The sequence below is a fragment of the Homalodisca vitripennis genome, chromosome 2, assembly GCF_021130785.1.
Source record: "Homalodisca vitripennis isolate AUS2020 chromosome 2, UT_GWSS_2.1, whole genome shotgun sequence".
Taxonomy (NCBI): domain Eukaryota; kingdom Metazoa; phylum Arthropoda; class Insecta; order Hemiptera; family Cicadellidae; genus Homalodisca; species Homalodisca vitripennis.
This window is the reverse complement of record NC_060208.1, coordinates 88,852,017-88,874,362: the sequence shown is the minus strand read 5'-3', so window position 1 is coordinate 88,874,362 and position 22,346 is coordinate 88,852,017. Positions and strand designations below refer to the sequence as shown.

Below are 22,346 nucleotides of genomic sequence, written 5' to 3'. Positions count from 1 at the left end.
AATTTCTTTGAGTTCCATCAAAGGGTGGGATGTTAATATATGGCGTTTAATAAAAATCCTTTTTGTGAAAATTCTCCTCCTTAATCAAATTTTATATTAGTAAACCTACCGTAAAATTGGTATTCATATTAAATAATTTATATTTGTCTTATAAATTACTGTTATAACAGATTGCGATAACCTTTTTTGAAGATTTATATCACTAATATAATTGTAATTCAGATTCAGTAAATGTTGCTACTCTTAAATTTGTGGATCAGCGCTCTCCAAGCTGTTAATTCAGGTCAAAATCATATCTATTAGATGTCTGTGTTTGAGTTATTATTTCAATTCAGCATTCATATGAGAATTATTACGAACACAAAGTGACTTAACTCGATAGTATTAGGCAGTAATCTTGTTCTTTCACTCGAAGGATGAAACTAATAAAATTGAACTTATTCGAACGAGGCTGGTGGCGTGGTTCTATGGTCCTAATATTTTGAGGACGGGTGTTGTAGGCGATTGAGGATAGGGTGTGTTGGAATCTGGTTTCCTGATACACCAGCTGTCGTCCTCACTTGCCCCGTAGCTGACATGAAGCCTTGTAAAGGTATCCAGGTAACTCATGGGTGGCGGAGGGATGGAATGTAGGATATTGGATATCGGCAGTGTATCAATATAGTCAAAGGAAGAATGTCCGTAGTTCGGATTTTACATAAAGTGGTATAGTGTGATCCATTGATTATCGTTTGCTATTGGGCTAACCACTTCGTCTACCACACTCACACAGCAATGTTACCCATCTCCTCGAGTTATATATTTCTAGTTTCCTTTTTACAAGTAAAACACGGTTTGCATCACCTAGGGAAGTCCTGTTCTCTTCTAAATGCTTTGAAACTGCTTACCTGTCATGAATTTTCGGGCACTTGAAAAAATGATCAAGTGAATTTGAACTACAGACTCTGGCCGTAAATTTTAAGAGTTTCGTCAGTTGACTTTGCTCTTTCTTTGTATATTTGGTGTTATAATGTTGACCGCAGTGCACATTTTGTTACGGGACAGGAGCGTTCTTCGATATAATGTGTATATTGTAGATATTATTCTTAAAGACCTACGGGGTTTTAAGTTTTGTGATATATTCGGTGAGATAGCCTGATTAGATTTTATTTGTTTTTGAATCAAGAACGGCGAGTGTGCCCATATGATCTGCCAACCCTTAGTCATAAAATAATGTATTTATACTATTAAAAATTGTACAATAGTCTTTTCTTAATCTGACCTCACAAAATTTGAATTTTGTGACCTTTGACCTCGGTCATTGGTGTGGAACAACCAAGCTAAAGACAGCATACCGACGCAATCCCAACACCTACCACGAGGTCTCATAGAAAGGCTGTCAGGATAATTCATACTCAAAATAATAGTGCTGTACAGTCAGTCAGTATGTACATTTGGTCCGGGTAGGAACTTCCACCATTACGAGACAATTAACCAAGAGACATAGTAATGATATAATCTCGCCATCTAGACCTACCGCGGTTTGCAGGGTCTTACTAACCCTATGAAGTCAGTAGAGACCTTCTAACTATGCTCACTGTAAGTATAAAAACCTCAGTAATCACAAAAGATTTAAATCTCGTTTTAAGCCATTTTTAAATATAGCTTAGATTAGTACGGACAATATAATATCAATCTTCTAGTAGTTTCATTTATTAATTTGAAATGCTTATTTATTTCTTAAGACATACCTATAATGCTGTCTGAGATGACAGATGAACATATTTGTAATTGATATTTTAAGGAATCTCGTGCTTACTTGTAATGCATTGCTACTCAAAGTATTATTATTATGCAATGTGTTTAAAACATGTACGTGGAATTTTGACTTGATTGATTTACAAATCATGTTATTACAGAAAGATTAGCATATAGAACATTCAAATTCGCTTTCCGCTTTATCAAGAGGCACTTTTGCTCTAAGATGTTCCCAAGAACTTTAAAATTTGAACAACGACGATCATATATTGCTCATATGAAGACTGAGCGTAAATAATAGTGACGTAACCGGCACCGCTGTAATCAATTCATCCTGAGATTTATTATCGTATCCGGCCCTCCCAGTTTACCGATGTAAAATTTAATTAACCTCACGGACCGGTTCCTGTCTGATGCATTTGTAATTAGTCCATTCAGAAATCACTTAAAACCAAAATAATCACCAGCATGACCCCTTTCCCTAGTGTAAACGCTCAATGCAGAACTTGGACGTTTTACAGGCGAAGAAACACAATGTAATAAAGAGGGGCCACTGGAAGCCTTGCTAAAAAATCTGGATATATAATGCATTTTAAAAACCTTTCCGTTTTAATCTCACAGCAGTTGATAATGGTGTAAGCTAGGGTGTATGAAATATTTTTCTACCTCTGGGGAAGGCTCTAATAAGTAATTACAATAGTAGGAACGTGAATCTCTTTACAACTGATTACAGGATCGATATTGAAAAATATGAAACAATCAATATAAAGTCAAGCCAATACTAAAAAAGTAGTACAAAATAGTGACAATTAGCACTAAAATAATAAAGCATTAAAACTTTTTTGTTAAGTAAAGGGAATGTTTATTTTAGTAATAAAATAAATATAAATTGAAAACGGAATGAACACACATTGCCAAGTAGGTTTCTTTATAATTTTTGCCCTCTTTTAAATTAATAGAAGTTAGTGGTGTTAGTGAACCCTAACAAATTACGTTAACAAAAAGCATTATGAGAGTTATCCCTCGTAAATATCGTCTGTTGGATTTATTCTAATTTTACAATCTACAGTAGGGTATAGACTAACATCAAAACACTTCTGAATTTGAGGGTCATATTTGTATTAGAAGACATTGTTCATTTTTATTGAATCTATCATGTGAATACCAAGAAAATTATGGGTGTTTGATAACATATGACCGTGGGTAAAGCAATCTTTCTGTCTTTGGAGCTAGAATTGCGATAAAATTTCATGATTCCAAGGATGTCTTTAATTATAATTACATTTTCACACTGTTTCCACAAAGAATAAATAGCCTTAGAACCATCACTACGGCTCATTACCAATCTTTTAACTTAACTATTCTTTGTACCTCATTGCAAATTGCATCCTGATGTTCATTTCTCTTCATCTTATTCTCTACCGAAATTTTTAAAGCCAAACTATTACAAATTTCATGACAGCACATTATCTCTTGCCTCTCTGTGATAGTGTATCTTAGGAAGTTAATCTCAAAGCAGAATGAATCCCCCCATGTCACTCCGTTTCATTCTTATAGGATATTCATTAAAACATCAAAACCAGATATCATCTCTTTGGGGAAAATCCCTCTTCGATTACCACTTCCTGGCGAGTAAATCTCCGATTTGAAGCGTTGAAGCTTTTTGTTCTTATATCTTCCGCCACCTTGGAATCTCATTCTAGTGGTCCCCTTGGCCATAACTTTATATCTATCCTCAAGGTGTCACTTTCTTGCTAGTGTACTTGGTGAAGGCAAGAATCAAACTCCTATACGTGTGATTGTTCTGGTTCTGATCTAGTTTCGTATAGTTTACTACAGTGATATACTTAATTGAGATTAAAATGATTATAAAAATTTAATTCTGCGTCTACTAACATTACGTTACATTGCATCCATATTTATTGATTCCCACTAAATGATACAGAATTCGAATTATGGGAAATTTATGCAACTTAAAAATATATTGTGCTACTGAATAGTTCGTTACATATAAGTTAGTTACTGATACCTTTGTAACATTAGGCAACATTAATTCTGTATGTTCTGATTTTTTAGTTTTGTGCAAGAGTTTGTTGGAGATCCAGTAGATGGAGTAACGCTGCTTCTTGAGTTGTTGAGAGGCATCCAACTCTCCCAAGCCTCTCACAATGGAAGAGTACCACCGCCTGTTTTACGAAGGTGCCTTTTTTGATTTAAAAAAAATGTTATTATATATATACATTAAATTTTATAAATGGCAATAGCCTTATTTAATTTCAATAAACATTGAATCGCAAAAAGTACTTGCTCCACCGGGACTCGAGCCCGGATCTCTCACTTGCCGGGTGAATGTGCTACCATTACACCACAGAGCGCTTACTTTTTCCGATTCAATTATTTTGTACTAGCGGACCCGGCGCGCTTCGCTGCGCATTTCAATAAGTTTCCCGCGGCTTCGCACGCAATTTCCCGTTGAAAACAGTACACTATATTCACTTATTCATTTTCTATCACATTCTAAACATTGCTGAGATAATTGATAGTCGTTCCTTCGTGAGCTTCTTGGGCGCATTATGAAGGTATGTACCACATTCCTAATACTTCTGTCAAAAAAAACAACTAAGGTTGATTTTATAACATTCTTTATATTTGTAGCCAACGTAAGATAGTAATTATGATATCTGCATTGCTCTTCTGATCAAGCATGAGCATGGTTTATATTAAATAAATATTGCAGTTAAAGGTGAATTTTTACGTCAAATTTGAATTGTATTATCTGGATAGTAAAGTCTATGTTTAACAGTGATTGCAGAAACAGTTTAAACAAAATTTGTCGTTTCTCTTAAGCTTACTCTATGCTTTAAAACTATAAGTGTAGTAATTAAATTATATATAAATATATTTTTTGTCGCATTATATATGTTTACAAAGAACAGCTGATTAAAAATTTGAAAAGACTCTTTCACTTAATAACATATGTTTGCTGCAATGCATTTCTTACGGGTATTTCTGTAACCAGTGGGGCGGAATCCTGAATCGGGAAAGGGATAAAAAGTATCCTATAACCTTCTACAGATCAAGACGAACAAATTAAAAAAAAAAATTAGGCGAATCCGTCCAGCCGTTTCTGAGTGATGCTGTTACACACGAACAGTTTCATTTTTATATAATACTAGCTGTTTCCCGCGGCTTCGCACGCGTCTCTTAAGCTTTGCCCGTATATTTCTTTGCCTTCAAATAGTGTTTGGATATTTTAATATACGTAACTACTGTGTTGTAATTGCAGTTTATAATGTGCAGGCGCTTTGATAACTTTTATATCTTGCAGTACAGCCTGGTGGTTAGTTACATCAATGGGCATTGCGTATAAACCTTCTACATAGAAAAATACAAATTTTCATAGTGATCGGTCCAATAGTTTCTGAGTCTATAAAGGACAAACACACAAACATTCATTTTTATATATTATGATTGCAGAAACAGTTTAAACAAAATTTGTCGTTTCTCTTAAGCTTACTCTATGCTTTAAAACTATAAGTGTAAAGAAATTTATATATAAATATATTTTTTGTCGCATTATATATGTTTACAAAGAACAGCTGATTAAAAATTTGAAAAGACTCTTTCACTTAATAACATATGTTTGCTGCAATGCATTTCTTACGGGTATTTCTGTAACCAGTGGGGCGGAATCCTGAATCGGGAAAGGGATAAAAAAGTATCCTATAACCTTCTACAGATCAAGACGAACAAATTTAAAAAAAAATTAGGCGAATCCGTCCAGCCGTTTGTGAGTGATGCTGTTACACACGAACAGTTTCATTTTTATATAATACCAGTGGGGCGGAATCCTGAATCGGGAAAGGGATAAAAAGTATCCTATAACCTTCTACAGATCAAGACGAACAAATTAAAAAAAAATTAGGCGAATCCGTCCAGCCGTTTGTGAGTGATGCTGTTACACACGAACAGTTTCATTTTTATATAATAGAAGATAGAAGATTTGGCCGTATCTGTCACATATGCGTTTAAATAAGCAAACTAACATATGATCGGAAGACCAAATACCTGTCAAACGACTTTTACATTAAATTTTATAAATGGCAATAGCCTTATTTAATTTCAATAAACATTGAATCGCAAAAAGTACTTGCTCCGCCGGGACTCGACATATACATATATACATATATGCTATATATACTCACACACAGATATGTATATAACTGAGTTTTCTTCAATTTCTAAGAATGCAAGCTAAATCAAAATAACTTTTGCAAAAATGTAAGCATCTAAACCATATCTCAACTCGCTGGTTGATTCTTTTGCGCAGGTGCTTGCTGGACGAACACGCTTGTCTACAGTGCCTCCGTAGCTGCCTGAGGTGCCAGGATGCTCCTAGAAGGTTTGCTTCCTCTCCTGCTGGTCTGTTCACGTTGGCTGTCTGCATCATGAGCAACGTTAACAAGTCCAGGATACTCGCTCTAGAGGTATGCTTTGACTGGATAGTATATAAAAATGTCCTCTGGATGAAAGACTAGAAGTACCAAAGACATTTTGTTAAACTATATTATGGAGAAATTGTTCTTCCTGTAATTAATAAAAATAAATTAAAACGTTATATTGCTAAATATACTTTTTCAATAGTCTAGCATTTATAATATACAGTTTAGGTAAACATATTTCCTAAGATGGATGTTTGAAATAAAAATTAATACATTATTTCATGTACATTTTAAAATATTTAAGCGGTTTATGCAAGAAAAAGCTGATGTTATCATCGTTTAAATCTAAAATCTGTAATAACGAATGTTTAATAGTTGATTACATAAGATTTGATAACCACAGAGAAATATTCACAACCTAGAATTACAGCAGACACCTAGAGAAAGCGATTTCGCCCTTAAATGCAGAGCAGGATTTACGTATGGAGTTACAGTCCTTTAGCCCTGGGCGGCAGATTTTGGGGGGCGGCAAATTGTGGACAAGAAATTTCAGAAATATATATTAAAAAACAAACTTCAAAACAAGTAATAAAATATGTTATAAAGGGCCTTTTAAATCATAACGGAGTAAAAAGCCGAAAAGGCAGGCTCTGTTAGTATCGTAAATTTAATTAAATAATCCTTAGTCATAAATATTTCTTTTTAAAGCGGATTCGGTAACTAAAACAAAATTTTAATTCATATTCATTAATTGGTGTACTGTACTGTGAATATCATTGTGCTATTGTGTATTTTATTTTTAATAATATGTTTTTCACCATTCATACCATAAAAATAGTATGTTTTTTACTGGATCGATTAACTATTAGGCCTATTTAATATCAATTTACAAACTCAACTAATTTGTAATAGTAGAATTTTGTTTTACCCCAAGCTACGGAATCCTGTTGCTATCCTAATGGTTTAGATCTGAGTTTCAAAATATAAATGGAATTAAAAACTTCGAGGAAAATCATCTCAACAATTTGATCCTATCAATGGAACATAAACACAGTAGAAGGCATTATAATTTTTGGTTGGCCTTAATGAAGCGGATTCCACTATAGCTAACTATAAAGTAGCAATTACATGTAGGCAATTAAACGTATGAATATGTAACGCGGACAGGAAGCGGACGAGCGGATGGAGTTGTTGAACTTCTGGGAACATATGCTAGCGGGACCTGAGCGTGGGAACATTGAGTCCTGTGGGCATTAATGACATCAATTCTCGTTAGTTCCAAATTTTATCACGCATTATTTAATGACACCATCCCCACTCGAAATATATCGAGCTGTTGTTGCATCACTGACTGTAAAATCTATAGAAGAATGAGTAACTAAAGACATTCTACTGATGTTGTTTAGAGCTGATGCCAGTGTTTGCAACAGAATCAGCATATTTTTTATAATCTGCAGATAGATTGAAATTAGTTTTTTATGCATAATCAGGAATTCAGGATTAGGCCTATTGATTGGCCAAATTGTAGGTATATTTTTCATGCAATTTTTTCACTTTCCATTGGTATATTAAGGATTTTAGTTCCGGAAGGAAGCTGAAAAGCACCATTAAATATGACTTTTTGTTTAGAATATTATGAACTAAAGGAATGTGTGTACAGAAAATTGGAGAAATAATTAATTGGATCTACTTTTCTAATTATCTTTTACTTTAAAAAGTAGCTACTAATGTTCTTATCACATCACGAGAACCTTCATTGTAGAAACTATTCGGAGCCCTTCTAAAGCCTCTTCTGAGGGGTTTATTCAGTCAAAGCATGAACATACAGAGTTGTAGTCTTAACCTGGAAATACTGATCTCTCTGATTTCAGCAGTGAATATTGGCAGTTAGGCCTAATGCCGACCACAGTTTTCATCTCTGTCGAGATTGCATTGGAGTAACCAATGTAAATGTGTTGCTCCTAAATCAATACTTTTGTTTCCGTTCGTGGTTTAAAACCTCAAAACATTTAATAAAAATGTAAAAAATATATATATTAACGTTAGGTGGTGGATTAGGAGGGGGTGGAGGGATGGCTACCAGACTGGGAAAACCGGAAATTAAAGCACCGGCAAATAAGTCGGGAATCTCGTTGTTGAACCGGGGTAAAACATGAAACCTGTTTTTCTATCTCAAAGAGTTTATGAGATTAAGAAATTTGAACAGCTTTTTAGACCGAGAGTTGATTAAACTCAGACAATATTTTACGCCTCTTTAATCCAATTAACTGTGAATGTAGATCGGCGACGAGTGGGCGACGACGCGCAACGTCGCCAAATAAAAGTGTGTAACGTAGTCTGTGTCAACAGTGGGTTGTTGCTTATACCTAGTTTTTTTTTCTGAAGAAGGTTCACAAAGCAGTCAATGCTCACCCGTTGTAATAATCAAAAACCCTTTTTAAATGTCTTCAATTTTTGGGATGGTGTAAAATAGAATTACTACGAATCCATATCAGCAGTGGTGTAGAGGAGGGGACCGCGTGGGAACAGCGTTTCCACACTGGTTTTGGCCGTTTTTACAGATAAAGGAATAACCAATGTTTATATGCTGAATATTAATTTGGCAGAGCATGGTTTATGTCAATAATAAAACAATATTTTACAAACATTTGTAAACTAAAACTAGATTGACATTGATCAATCTTTCTTTATTCAATAATAATATAAATTACTATCCGATTCCATTGTATTGCCTTTGTGCGTTACATTAGTCATTATGCTTTACGCTTTACTTTTTTTGACAATTATTCAACTGATTATATTATGGAACCGTACAAGATAAATATAAAAACACGCTTCTATCATTCTTCGCCAAACAATATAAAAACACAAGTGATAAAAGTTAAGCATCTGTCTCAGGGACGACTTCTACTCTGTGATAAAAGTGGTTTGGTGCCTTCAGAGGTTATTTAGTAAACATCACGCCCATTCCAAAAGATCCAAAAATTTTAGGAAATCATATAAATTCAAATCTCCTTATAATTTGTCAAATGTACCTAACGTTCTCACACTGGAATTGCCATTACACCACTGCTTATCGACACTCATGACGTACAATATAATAAAATATTTTCAAAATCTCAAAATAATGACTAATAACCGATTTCGTAAGGGTTTACAAAAAATTAATTACGCATTTAAAACTCTACATTTTTGGTATGTCGTTCTTCAAAAGATATACAACAAGTGCTGTATAAGTATTCTTTTTACTGTTATTACTTTTGGAACAATGATGAGTTAAATTGGAGAAAGCTTAAATTTTAAACAGAAAACCGTATTTTTCTCCATACCTTTTGGTTACCATAATTCACAATAAAACACAAAACGTTTTCCTTTTACTCAAATACAAGGGTGAATACTAGTCAATCAGTAAAAATTAATTCTGAGGTAATATAGGTGTTTGTTTTTATGTGGTAGACGTCTGAAGTGAGATATTTAGCGTGTGAGATAGGCCGCTGAACGCACTCCGTCAGGGATCTTCTTTTGAAAAACAAACTATAGTGTGTTGTGTATTGTAGATGAGTTTATCTTAGTTAGATATACCCCTGTGTCTCATCACGGCATTCCTGAGTACTCGATTACAACTAGCAACTAGCAAGTAAGCTATGACTTTACCTGAAAGGTATTTTTAGTTACCAAAATATAAGTCTAGATCTTTTGTGATGGCGATTCTATTCATATGTACAGGCCATGTTATAATCACATAACTACATTTAGTTTAATTATAATCACAACATATTAAATTATTATTAGCCTGCTATTTTAATCCTTCAGTGTTTCAGTGCCAGGTATTAATAAAATCCATTAATAATTATTCAATTTGAGATATGTTCAAGTTACCATTTACATAACACAAAATATTTTGAACAGGCTCAAAATGTCTTAATAACTGACCCGACACAGGAAGCTTGTAAATTTGTAAGAATGTACCATATGCATTCTTGTAGAATAAGAAGAAGCAGTTCTGGCTCACTCCCTTAAGTCTTTGTGCTGGTGTAACAGACGAAAAAGGTTATTATATTAACACTTACATCTTAATGCTATTTACCCAAATAAAAGTATGACACAAATTCTTATCCTTTGATGGTAAATGTCCGATGTTGGAAGCTGGTAATAATTGATTTAAATTATTTAAAAGTATGAAAATATTGATGTCTTAAAATATTTTTAACTTGAAGTTTTTTCCTTTGCCTGTTCTTTTTATGCTAGCATGTCTGCTGGTTCTCGTGACTTGCTTAGCAATAAAAAGACAGTCAATAATTTTCATTTTACATTGTACTTTATCTACTTGTATATAATTATATTACCTATAATATATTATGTTAATATATAATGTATAGAAATACATGTAGAATGTGTGAAATTAATTTGGAATCAAATTATTAAATTCAAATTTAAAGACCTATATTGGTGTTTTGAAATAGATTGGACAATATCAATGATTTAAAACTCCTTATTTCTAAAAAAAAAACTCATTCACTAATGACAGAAGTAATTGAGGGCAGTGAACTACACATTTATTGAACCTTTTTCATGTGACACAATATAAACTAGTGATGAGATACATCCAACAATACAAAATAACCATGTTCTGGCACTGTTATCTATTGTTTTATAATTTTCATTTGATAAAAGTTATTATGTTTGGTTACATGGCTGTAAATTTATGTTTTCTTAGCATCACTGGTTTTGACTTAATAACTCATCTTGGTTTTTCATTTGATAGTCACTTGGTGTTTGTGGCACTCTGCCTCGTTATAAATGTTATAAATAATTGAAGGAGGTAGGCTAATGGTTTTTTCAGGTTTTGTTTAATTAAGTGAATTTAGAAAACAAATTTGGATCAAGGTCAAACAAGGAGACAACTCTTAATCAGCAGTCCTCTTAATCAGCAGGTTGGGGCTATCACTTCCCAAAGAAATATTTTGTTATTTAAACAAAGCATGTTTTGAATTAATTTTAGCATATTATTTTATTAGTTTCAAAATACAGGTAATTTATAGGAGTCCTGCATTTAGTTAATTTAAAGTAGTTTAAAGTATACAATTTGTTAAATAGATTTAGTTTTGATCAATTACCAATATAAATATTAGTAATTGAATACATTGTTAAATATTAGATCAATTGTAGACTCTTGGAGCAATTGGAAAATTCTTTAAATATTACTAAATGTTAATAAAAACACAACTTTTTCCAAATTGTTTATTTTTTGGACGAGGCCTTTCAAAACCAAAGGTTTCATCTTCAGGCAACTCCACAAATAAATATTTACACATTGTTTGTTACAATTAATATTAAAATAACATATGGTGTAAATATGTAAATACAAAAATTTTGGAAATATTTCAGCCAGTATGAAAAATTATATTTGACTAGAGTTTAATTTTTGAATAAATTGAGAAGAAAGAAGATTGGAATTTTCAATAGGGCCCTCTTCATTGTTCATGAGTTTTTTTTTTTATTTCTGTTTATGTATAGTGTTTCCCAAGCATTCAAGTTCATTGGTTTTGTTATTTCTTTTATTAATTTTAGATTTTTAATTGATGTTTGCACAACATACAGCACTTTTTCAAACCAAATATGCAAAACTTTTAAAAAGCATATAAATAAAACTGTCACTCACAGAACAAGCAACAAATTATCCCAAATTTTAGGAAACCCTAAGGACAAAATTTCAAATGATAGTAAATCGGGAATTTATGAAATTGGATGCAATGACTGTGACAAAATTTATATTGGACAGACTAAAAGAACAATTAAAACACGATTCAAAGAGCATTTATCACATACAAAATATGGAAGAGTTGACAAATCTGCTGTAGCCAAGCACTGCATTGAATCAGGACACAGAACATCAATTACAAATCTAAAATTAATAAAAGAAATAACAAAACCAATGAACTTGAATGCTTGGGAAACACTATACATAAACAGAAATAAAGAAAAACTCATGAACAATGAAGAGGGCCCTATTGAAAATTCCAATCTTCTTTCTTCTCAATTTATTCAAAAATTAAACTCTAGTCAAATATAATTTTTCATACTGGCTGAAATATTTCCAAAATTTTTGTATTTACATTTTTACACCATATGTTATTTTTATTTTAATATTAATTGTAACAAACAATGTGTAAATATTTATTTGTGGAGTTGCCTGAAGTTTGGTTTTGAAAGGCCTCGTCCAAAAAATAAACAATTTGGAAAAAGTTGTGTTTTTATTAACATTTAGTAATATTAGATCAATTAATTTCAAATTTGTCATATTTATTCACACAGCTTATTGTTATAATAGTTTGTTTTGTGCATAATTGGAAATTGCTAAGTATTTTCAATCAAGAAGTTTTTTTTAATTTAAAGGTGATAAAATAACAAAATTTAGTTATAAATTTAGTTTAAAAATTGTAAAATTAGTTATAATTCATTATGGCTTAGTCTAAGTGGAGTCTAAAGTTTGTCAAAGAATATTTATCTAAGTAAGTAACATAATAAGATAAAAGCAATTTTAAGTACATCTGTTGCCACAAAAAATACTTATAAACTATTTATTTTATAAGGTCTTTCATCAGCAGGTCTGAGTTCATTGACAGACCTAAATAAATTATCTTCTGTTGTCACAGATATCACTTTAGCTCTGTGGTAAGAAAACTAAACCTTATCTGGAATTAGTTGTCTTTCAACAGATCATGGTTTTTAAGTTATAGCACTTTTCTCATTTTTCTAAAACATTAGAGGTGTGGTTTTAAATTTACTCATGATTAGTAAAACAAGACTGACTTTTATTATGTTCTATACAAACAGAGCCATGCTTTAGAATATTCTTGCATCACTCCAGCAAGAGTTGAAAGGTAAAGCTTTCAGATTTTGAAATGTAGTCTGATTTATTCATGAGTCACAATACATTACAGGGAATCAATCGCAATAATAAATAAAGGTCACTCTAACATCACTGGTCTCTGTCTAGGTACAAAGCAATCACAGAATACAAACTGCTCTTCACAAACAACAGACGTGTAGAATTAAACTTCTATCAATGTTTAAAACTCACACAAACAGACACAGAATCAGTAATTAGTAGGAGTTCATGTAAAATAACTGGGGTTTTTTAAGCCACTGATAAATAACTAACCGATAAAAGTCAGATCTCTCTTCTAACCCAGTTGAAATATAGTGTGTCTGTTTTCGTGATTACACCCATACACGTGGAACGAGTTTGTCATGAGTTTTCCTTGTTGATTGGCTGACTGATGTATGTAATGTATACACATACACTCGCTTTGACTGAAAACATGACTACATGGTCATACATGTTATGAGGTGAACATTCAGTACTTTGTGTCTGTTGACTTTACTGTTGAAAGAATGAATACGCTAGTGTTTAACTTTAGAAATTTGATGTTACTCGTATTTTTAAAGTACAAAAAAAGCTAGTCTAGTAATACCTAAATGAAAAGTTACATAACTTTTAGAATGTCTAAGTACAATAAAATATCTATCCATTTAATTACGGACCCAAAAGCGGAAATTAATAATTTAATAGAGGAAATTCTCCTAGTAAAAGAAATTATCAGCAGCACTAGTTTTGGTGGTGGTTGGAATGGGAAGGTATCAGTGTGTTACAAATATCAATCAATACATTTTTTACTTGTCACAATTGTTTTAGCTTGACAAACTTGTACCAACTGTCAGACATATAAATCAAATTTAATCGATACCTGCCAATAAGTAAAGATCGACCATTTGATAAAATTGGGCTTCTGTTCACCAGTCCTATAGCTCTTATCATCCTGTCTCACGCTAGTGTCTTATTTTGCACCAAGTTCCAGGTTAAAAATTCTATGACTTCTTCTATGTTACTTCAATCTGTATAACTCCACTCATACATATTCATTGTGTCATAGACGCATTGTAATAATATACTCTTATAATTTTTGGCATTTAATCTAAACCATCCTTATTCCGCACTCTATGATCTATCCCTGAACTTCTTATTTCATGGTGAGTGCACCAATGTTTCTTTCAAAGAATCAAATGATCTTAGACCATAGCAAGACCAAGATATAATTCATTCTACATGCCTATCATCTAACTCAAAGAGATTAAGAAATCAAATAATAGCGAAAAAGAACTCTGTTTGATATTATTTTAGGTAATCTTGTTCAATAAATGAATAAAGTGGTGTTCAGTTTCACAACTCCAACACTATTTATACAAAAAATATGTTGCCTCTCATTAGATCTCTTAACACAACTGAAAAGATGCCCTAGATAAGAACCTATATGTGGAATATTATGCCATTTATGTCAAAGTGTGAGAATTATCAGTACTCAGAGGCTAAGAGCTAAGGATAAAACTTATGATTACCAGAAGGGTTACAATGCCACAGGTGAGGAAATTTCCAATTTTCGATAATTATCCTTGTTAAATATTATTTTCTTAAATATATCATCATTTCACAGCTGTTGACCAAGACCTGTGAACACTCGACAGCGAAAGGCCATGGACCAGTTTCTGATGCCATGTCCACCATGAGACTCCGCTTTGGTGAACCTGTCCGGTTTCGGTTCTTGGTGGGCATGTTGTCCGGTGCATGTCCCGACCTATTGTCAGCCGGTTTACGCTTCATCAATGCCTTCGTTGAGACTGCACCCTCCGAACAACACCGTTTCTACATCCAAGCTGAATTGGAACAAGCTGGTTTCAAACCCAGTCTTCTAGGCAAGGTAAGTTTTTTTTGTATATGTTAAAATAATGTATAGTGTTGTTTTTCTTCCTTGTAACAACTTACAGAGTTCAATATAAGACCCAAAAATGGTTGTAGCCAAGCCAAAATCGCCTCCATTTATTCAGTATTCACTACAAACATTAGATCGTGCAGGATCATGAAGTGCTCATTATCATCCAGTTTAACATGACTCCATTAAAGGAGGATATTCAGTAATCTAATGGGATATTCAATTACTGACTGATGATTATCGCTATTGAGATAAATAGGAAAATACTATTACTTTTTATTGGGAAATAGCATTAGTTTTCATACTATTTCTATAGTTTTCTAATTGTCTGACTAGAACAAAAAGTGTCATATTATTAATTTTTTAAACAGAATGCCATTTGACCACTAATTAAAATTATTTAATTCTATTAGTATATTAGGAAAATACTTTATTTGTTTTGTTCATAACATTATTATAGTGCTAAAGTTATCAAAAATTATCTTTAAGTAATCTTTTTATGCAGACTCTGCCATCGAAAGCTCCAGGAGTCGAGAGTGTGAAGTCTGAGCTCAGTCGCTGGGACAAGAATTTCATTGATGTTCCAGCCTTAAAAGCCACTGCTGAGAAGGCCACAACGGAAGTAACGGTTCTTAAAGAAAAGCTCACCATTTTGGAAAGACGAATACATGTAAGTATAAAATAACATTAACTAATAAAAACAATAAATGGAGAACATAACCTAGACCAGCTTCCTATGAAGAAAATAGCTGGAGTTGATATATCTTCAGAATCGGAAAGGAACTTTAGGTGGATAAGACAACAGATTATGAAATGGGCTGCTCACCGTAGCATTGAGTGAAATTAAGGACCAGTATTGAGAAAATGGTTTAAAACCTGATTAAAAAATTAAAAGCCCTGATTTTATAAAAATATAATATGTTTATTTTCTGATCTATAGGAACATGAGCTTTGTTCAATGTCACATTAAATTTTTTCTTTCAAAATGTATGAGTTTGTCCACAAAATAGCCAATCATTTTAGCAACAAATCATTGTAAACAAATCTTTGTCTCAATAACTATTAATTTTTAATATTTCAGAAGGTGGTGATTTAAGGAAGTCAAATATGTACAATATAAAACATGTGAATTTAGCAAGAATGTAATCCAAACCTTTGTCCCAAAGCCCCAGAGGAAAGAGCTGGTTGAATTCTGGGGATATTAACCAATAATGAATAGTTTTTCATAAATGCCAATCAAAGCTTTTTGTGTAAATAATTTTTATTGGAATTTTCTAATTTTCTAAAAGGAAAATTATTTCTTTTAGACTCCCAAAAACAATTCCCATAATTTTCTTATCTTTTTGAAGCATTCTTTATCTTTTTTGTTGCACTCTTTTCTCATGCACCAATTGTTTGGACTCCTTTTTACTTTTAGATGTAGCAGTGGATTAGTGTTACATTAAATTCATAGATTATTAAAGTTCTCACTATCCTATAGAAACAACTGAAAACTATCCCTGAAACAGAGCTCAATACAAGTTATCATACTTGAAATACAGAGCTGAATACAGAGTAATCACAGTATTTGGCTGACAATTCCTTAAAGAGGTGCACTAATAAAAAAATAACCTCTTTTTGCGCTTTCCAACCCATCTTTCTGCTTCACATTTGTTTTTGGGATAAACCAATTAATTGAACATTTGGCTGACAATTCCTTAAAGAGGTGCACTAATAAAAAAAATAACCTCTTTTTGCGCTTTCCAACCCATCTTTCTGCTTCACATTTGTTTTTGGGATAAACCAATTAATTGAACATTTTAGGCCTTAAATAAGGAACATTTATTATATTACTGAGCAGTTTATAAACTTCCAGTAAAACTTAATATAAAATCCCAACAAATTATTGATGTACATTGAGAACTGTAGAGACAAATTTCTATGAACCTATCTTTTTTAGCTGAATGTTCCAGTAGATAACATATTCAGTCTTCATATTTTTTTATAGTATCAGCAATTTGAGGACAATTTTAGTTTAATTTTTTAAAATATATATGTTTAATAAGGATTGCACATTAGTATTTATAAGTCAGATCTCTTATAGTAAAGGAACAAACAGTTTTGTGTGAATGTTAGTAATATTTTTGTTTGAAATACTGACATATTCTCGGGTGTTTCTTTAAGAATTGACACCAATTAGGGAAGACCCACAGGTAAAAATTATCATGGTCCTGGAAAATTTGAGGAAAACACTGAATGGCTTGAGTTCCGTAATAAAACCGAAATCCTTAAGGGAACTTCTCAACTTTTGTCTCATGGAAACTTTTATGGAATTTCTGTCCACAGATTCTCCAGGAGGAGAAGGGAGTCCTCTCATCTCTGGAGAAGTGTCTGAAAGATCGTTGCTCAGAGCTGGAGAGTGAAGTGTGCTCTCTGAGAGATCAAGTTCCCCCACGTACAGCTCTGAGACGGTCTTCCAAACAGGAAGGAAGCGGTTCTACCCCAGCGGAAGATGAGGGTATCAGCTCCTCTGATCAAGATGAGGAAGATATCGAACAAGAACCTCTCGTATATGAGATGTTTAATGTTCAGAATGACACAATCGTTGTTGACGGTCGTGAGACTAACGTGGACAAAGAAGATGAAGAGGAGGAAACAACAATTGAAGAAGTAACAGCAATTTATATCTTACTTAGATCTCTAAATCTAAGTATTGCTTAAATAAAGATTTTATTTTATTAAATAACGTTTAGGTTCATAGCTAACATAATAAAGATTTTTAGTCTACAAAAGAATTCAAAATTTGTATTTCATTAAAATTATATATTTACCTTCATTCCAATTCTAATTTGCTTATGATTCAATAAAAACCGTAGTGTTATGTAAGCTTTTCATCATATTACTATTACTATTGTAGTGATGCATCAAAATTTTCATACTGAGAATTAATATTCCTATAGTGTTACAGACAAAATATTTTCTGAAAATATAACAAGTCAAACATTAAATGTTCGAAATCGTACACAGTGACAAATTCCAGTGCATTGAGATTGCTATCATTCTGTCATAAACACAGAAATGGCATAAAGGAAGGATCCATACTTGGTCTTGCTCTGTATTTTTATTTATCTATATGATATAAGGATATCGATCGAGAATGAAAAGATTTGACTATGCTGTCAGTATGACGGGTCAAAACAAGAGATATTTTGAAAGTACAAAGTTAAATAAAGTTGAGTTCAAGCTTCTTAATTAGAGCTACTTAATACAAATACAATAAAAGCAAAACAAAATTTAAACTTCTGTTTTCAACAGTGGGAAATTTCACTTATAATCCATTAACATATCCTATAGGTATTCACATAATGGCAACAATGCATCAATTTCTCTGCTAGACTTCAGCATTTTTAGATGGGTCTTAAAGATATTGGTCTTCCCCATGAATTGAGCTTCAATTTTGTATCATTATCAACTGAACTGTTGTGTTTTATTATTTTGACTCTTTGTAAAAAAAAGCTCTGATATTTTAAGTAAAATCAATCATTATGGTAAAAATTATGAAATTTTGTTCTTAATGAATGAGGCCCTGAAGTTATGAGTAGTAATGAACTAATACAAAATAATTTAGAAATTTCATTTAATTACAAATTAATTTGTTAAATAATTAAAACTATTTGCTTAACATTTCTATTCTCATGTAAATACGAGTATATGCTTTACTTATTGAATTACATTTTCCTAATTAGAATTTTTTTTTAAGAATTCATGGTATTTTTTGTAAATTTTTCAAAATCATTCAAATCATTGTAAATTTTTCTGAAAAACTAATGCTAGTTAACATGACAACATTATCACTTCTGACTAAAGTCCAAGTTCCCCCACCCAACCCCTGAACTGTCCAGGTGATGGAGGAGTTGCAGAATATCATCAACGACGCAGAGACTGACTATGTGACCAAGCGTGACCGAGGGACTAAGGAGGAGGTAGCTCTGGCAAAACACTTCCAGAGGCTGACTGGACGCTCCAATGCTGACCTCACCTCTGAGGCCCTCATCCTGGATGATGAGGTTGACATTGTTCCGGAGAGGTAGGTCAACATCCTCGTAGCTCAAATTTAATTTTCTTAAGATTTCAGTCTCTAAGACATCAATCAAGAGTTATCACATGGACATGCAGACAGACAGACACTATAATACAATTTTAGGAAGGCCCTGTAGGTTACTAAAGATGGTTGCAAAATTATAAGTCCAAAACTCAATTCATTCGCTAGATATTTCTCTGAGTTACAGGTACCCTTAACAAATAAATGCGGAACCAGGTGTAGGCAAACAGGTTTAAAAATGTTCTAATTTATACAATTCTTCTTCTATGGGGCAGCCTTTTGCTGTGCACTTAAGCCTCAAAGGCCTAATTTATACAATTACTTTTATTCCTTAGTTTTTTTTTTTATTTATAAACTACAGTACAAATAATAATAATCGAAATGTACAAATTTTAACTGACGAATTTGATAAATTTGAGTCATCTGAAGAACTTATAACATAATTTAACTCATGAAATAAATAATTATTTACAATTTTAATAGAGTTTCTTCACAAAAATGTATTAAAAGTTAATGCCAAAAATAATGATAACAGGTCAAGTTCAATTTTCAACATTAATTAAACTAAATTCTAATGGAGGTTCTAACTTGCTTAATTCTTTACAGGCTTTTACCACAACCACCTAGGAGATCTCGAAGTCTCTTCCTTCTCGGGCGGGATTATGAGGAACATAATCCTTTCTTTGAGGATGAAGACAGTTTTGACAACTCTGATTCTCTCCTGAGTACATCCAAGGAGCCAAGCACCATTGAGAACTTTGCAGATCAGCCACCATGCAAGACAGCGCTTAGGAGACGCGAGACAATGGTTGCTGATCGTGTAGATGCACACAAAAATGTTCTTAGAAGACGAGAGACATTCCATCATCAGCGAATACAAACAAGACCAGAACCTCAAGCCATTCAGAAGGAAATTCTTCCAGAGATTAAAGCGAGGAGAGGGAGTTTCGACGGATTATTCTACGTAACAGATGTCCAAAACACCTACTTCGGATCAGACAAATCTGGCAAGCCAAAACAGGGAACGAGAGTGTACATTGATCCAAAATCAGACCATGTGAAAAAGCTCAAGTCAAAAAGTTTAGATAGAATTGGTGAAGGTTTAGATAGCTTAGTGGATATAGTCGTAACTTCTGACATGGTCCATCAAGAACCCACAAAGGAAATCAATAACTCATCCGTGGTCATAGTCTCGCGTTCCCCAAGTAACAAAGTGAAGGAATATAGGCCACGATTAGAGAAGTCAGAGGAACCTGCAAGGCTGCCGTCAGAGAGATCAGTTTTTTTACCGATTCAGAGGAACTCTTCACCTACGGATCTGCAGAAATTTGTGCTGAAGAGAGGACACACTAATGCAGGATTGTACTCTGGTCAGCACAACATTAGGGATGCTCCTGGACTCATTCCTGCCAACAGGGTGAAGACCATGTCAGAGTACTATAATCGGGGTCTGAACAGTCTTCACCACATCAACCTGAGCATCTCCACTGGCAAGTTGATGGATCTTCCCTCCGGACTCTACTGAGCTTCTTTGGTCCAGAATACTTCAATTGAGAACATCCCAGCAAACATAATTAACATAAGTATAACCACCAAAGAAGGTATATTTTAAATGGGGAACATCTACATTTTTTCAACCAATTTTAAATATTGTAATGTACATGACTTATTTTATCCTCTGCTTCTCACAGTTATGTAGTAATAATTTATGATTTTAATAGATAGTGATTAATTTTTATATGTAATTATACTTCAACATTGTCAGTCATTATTCTGAAAAATTAATACACTGTAAGTTATCAAAAAGATACTTTGTGTACAAAGTTTCTGCTATCCCAGATGTTAAAATATTTGTCATGAATTTATATATACATAAGTGACAACTCTCTACAGGCGCAATGTTTTTTTCCTATGCGATATATATACATTATATATATATATATATATATATATATATAGGAAAACGACACTGCTCCTCTAGAGACTTGTTTTCAATTGTTTTAGTTTTAAGTAAAAAGGTTTAAACCTTAAGTCATTGTATAAATATTAATGGAGGGAGCGTTTTTTCCTAAACATAAAAATGAAAATTTCATTTTATGTGTTGTTTTTTCTAAACTATAGCAATCTTTTACAGCCTAGTTTCTGTTTTCTTGCATTATTTTCAAACCAGTATTAGCAGAAACTAATAATAGTAGAGATCCAGGAAGTTCAGAAAAATGTAAGAGCCCTTAAGGATTAGTAATGTTTTAATATAACATATGATATTGAATACTTTTACCTGAATTACTTTTAACTAAATTTTATACCTGAAAATCACTTTGACAATTTTAACTTGTAATATATATATATATATATATATATATATATATATATATATATATATATATATGGATAAAAACTTCCTTCTGTTGATTTTTTTCACAATGAAACTTCCATGCAGTTTGTCAGAAGTCATGGTTGAACTAACAGTGGTGCAACTGACAAATGTAATTGACTTACCTCATTTTGTGTATTCTTATTTATTAAGATTCCAAGGTTAGAAACTTTATAAGTGCAATATAGTTTAAGTTCGTACAGATTGTTGATTGAGATCTCATGTATATTCTATGGAAAAGTTCATTGGTAACTTTCACAGGTTTGCAATTTAGCTTGTACATTAGCAACAGGACATGGGGAAACACAACATATTGTGTTTTAAGTTTTGGATTTGTGAAATAAAGTGTTCCTGTATATTAAAGTATCAATTAGCTTGTTACTTATTCACACTTCCCATTTTCCTTATGTTACTCTAAAGAAAAAAAGTATTTTTCAAACAGTAAATTATTATTTGAGACCTGTCACAATGTCAATGACACAAGAAATATGAAATAAAATAATCTCTAGGAGTTCATATGTATTAATTTTCTTTTTCAAACAACTTTTAATATTTTGATACTGAAGACTAAATTGTTTATTACTACGTAATATGATATAACAAACTATTCAAAAATAAGAAAATTGACCAAAATTCCAAGTCAATATTAAGAAAATAGGTTTTACTAGATAATTTGAGCCTGAACAGATTTGTTCAACCCATCAGCATTCTTAGAATGATAGTTTGCCTTTGGGAAGCAAATATAATCAGTTTGTGTCAGCAGTGCTGAGACAATGGTTATGTTGATAATACCATGGTCTAATTGATATCTTGTGGAAATGCAGTTAAAACAGCATTAGTTAAGCTGTGCATTATTACATGTCATAAAAGTATTTGGCACAGTTAGGGGAGTACATGAGCTTTGAGAGTTCATGCCAAGCTCTATGACCCGATGTTGTTTA

General features: G+C 32.6%; 1 protein-coding gene across 1 annotated transcript in view; it reads left to right on the top strand.

The window, feature by feature from the left end:
• Nucleotides 1-20,970, top strand: part of LOC124354342 — a 146,446-nt gene extending 125,476 nt beyond the window's left edge. The window contains exons 4-10 of the mRNA XM_046804716.1: nt 3,814-3,936; nt 6,068-6,224; nt 14,675-14,938; nt 15,456-15,620; nt 17,276-17,599; nt 18,832-19,016; nt 19,638-20,970. Of these exons, the coding sequence (XP_046660672.1) occupies nt 3,814-3,936; nt 6,068-6,224; nt 14,675-14,938; nt 15,456-15,620; nt 17,276-17,599; nt 18,832-19,016; nt 19,638-20,556 (2,137 nt within the window). The 3' untranslated portion in view covers nt 20,557-20,970. The remainder of the gene's footprint in view (nt 1-3,813; nt 3,937-6,067; nt 6,225-14,674; nt 14,939-15,455; nt 15,621-17,275; nt 17,600-18,831; nt 19,017-19,637) is intronic.
• The last annotated feature ends 1,376 nt before the right edge of the window (nt 20,971-22,346 follow it).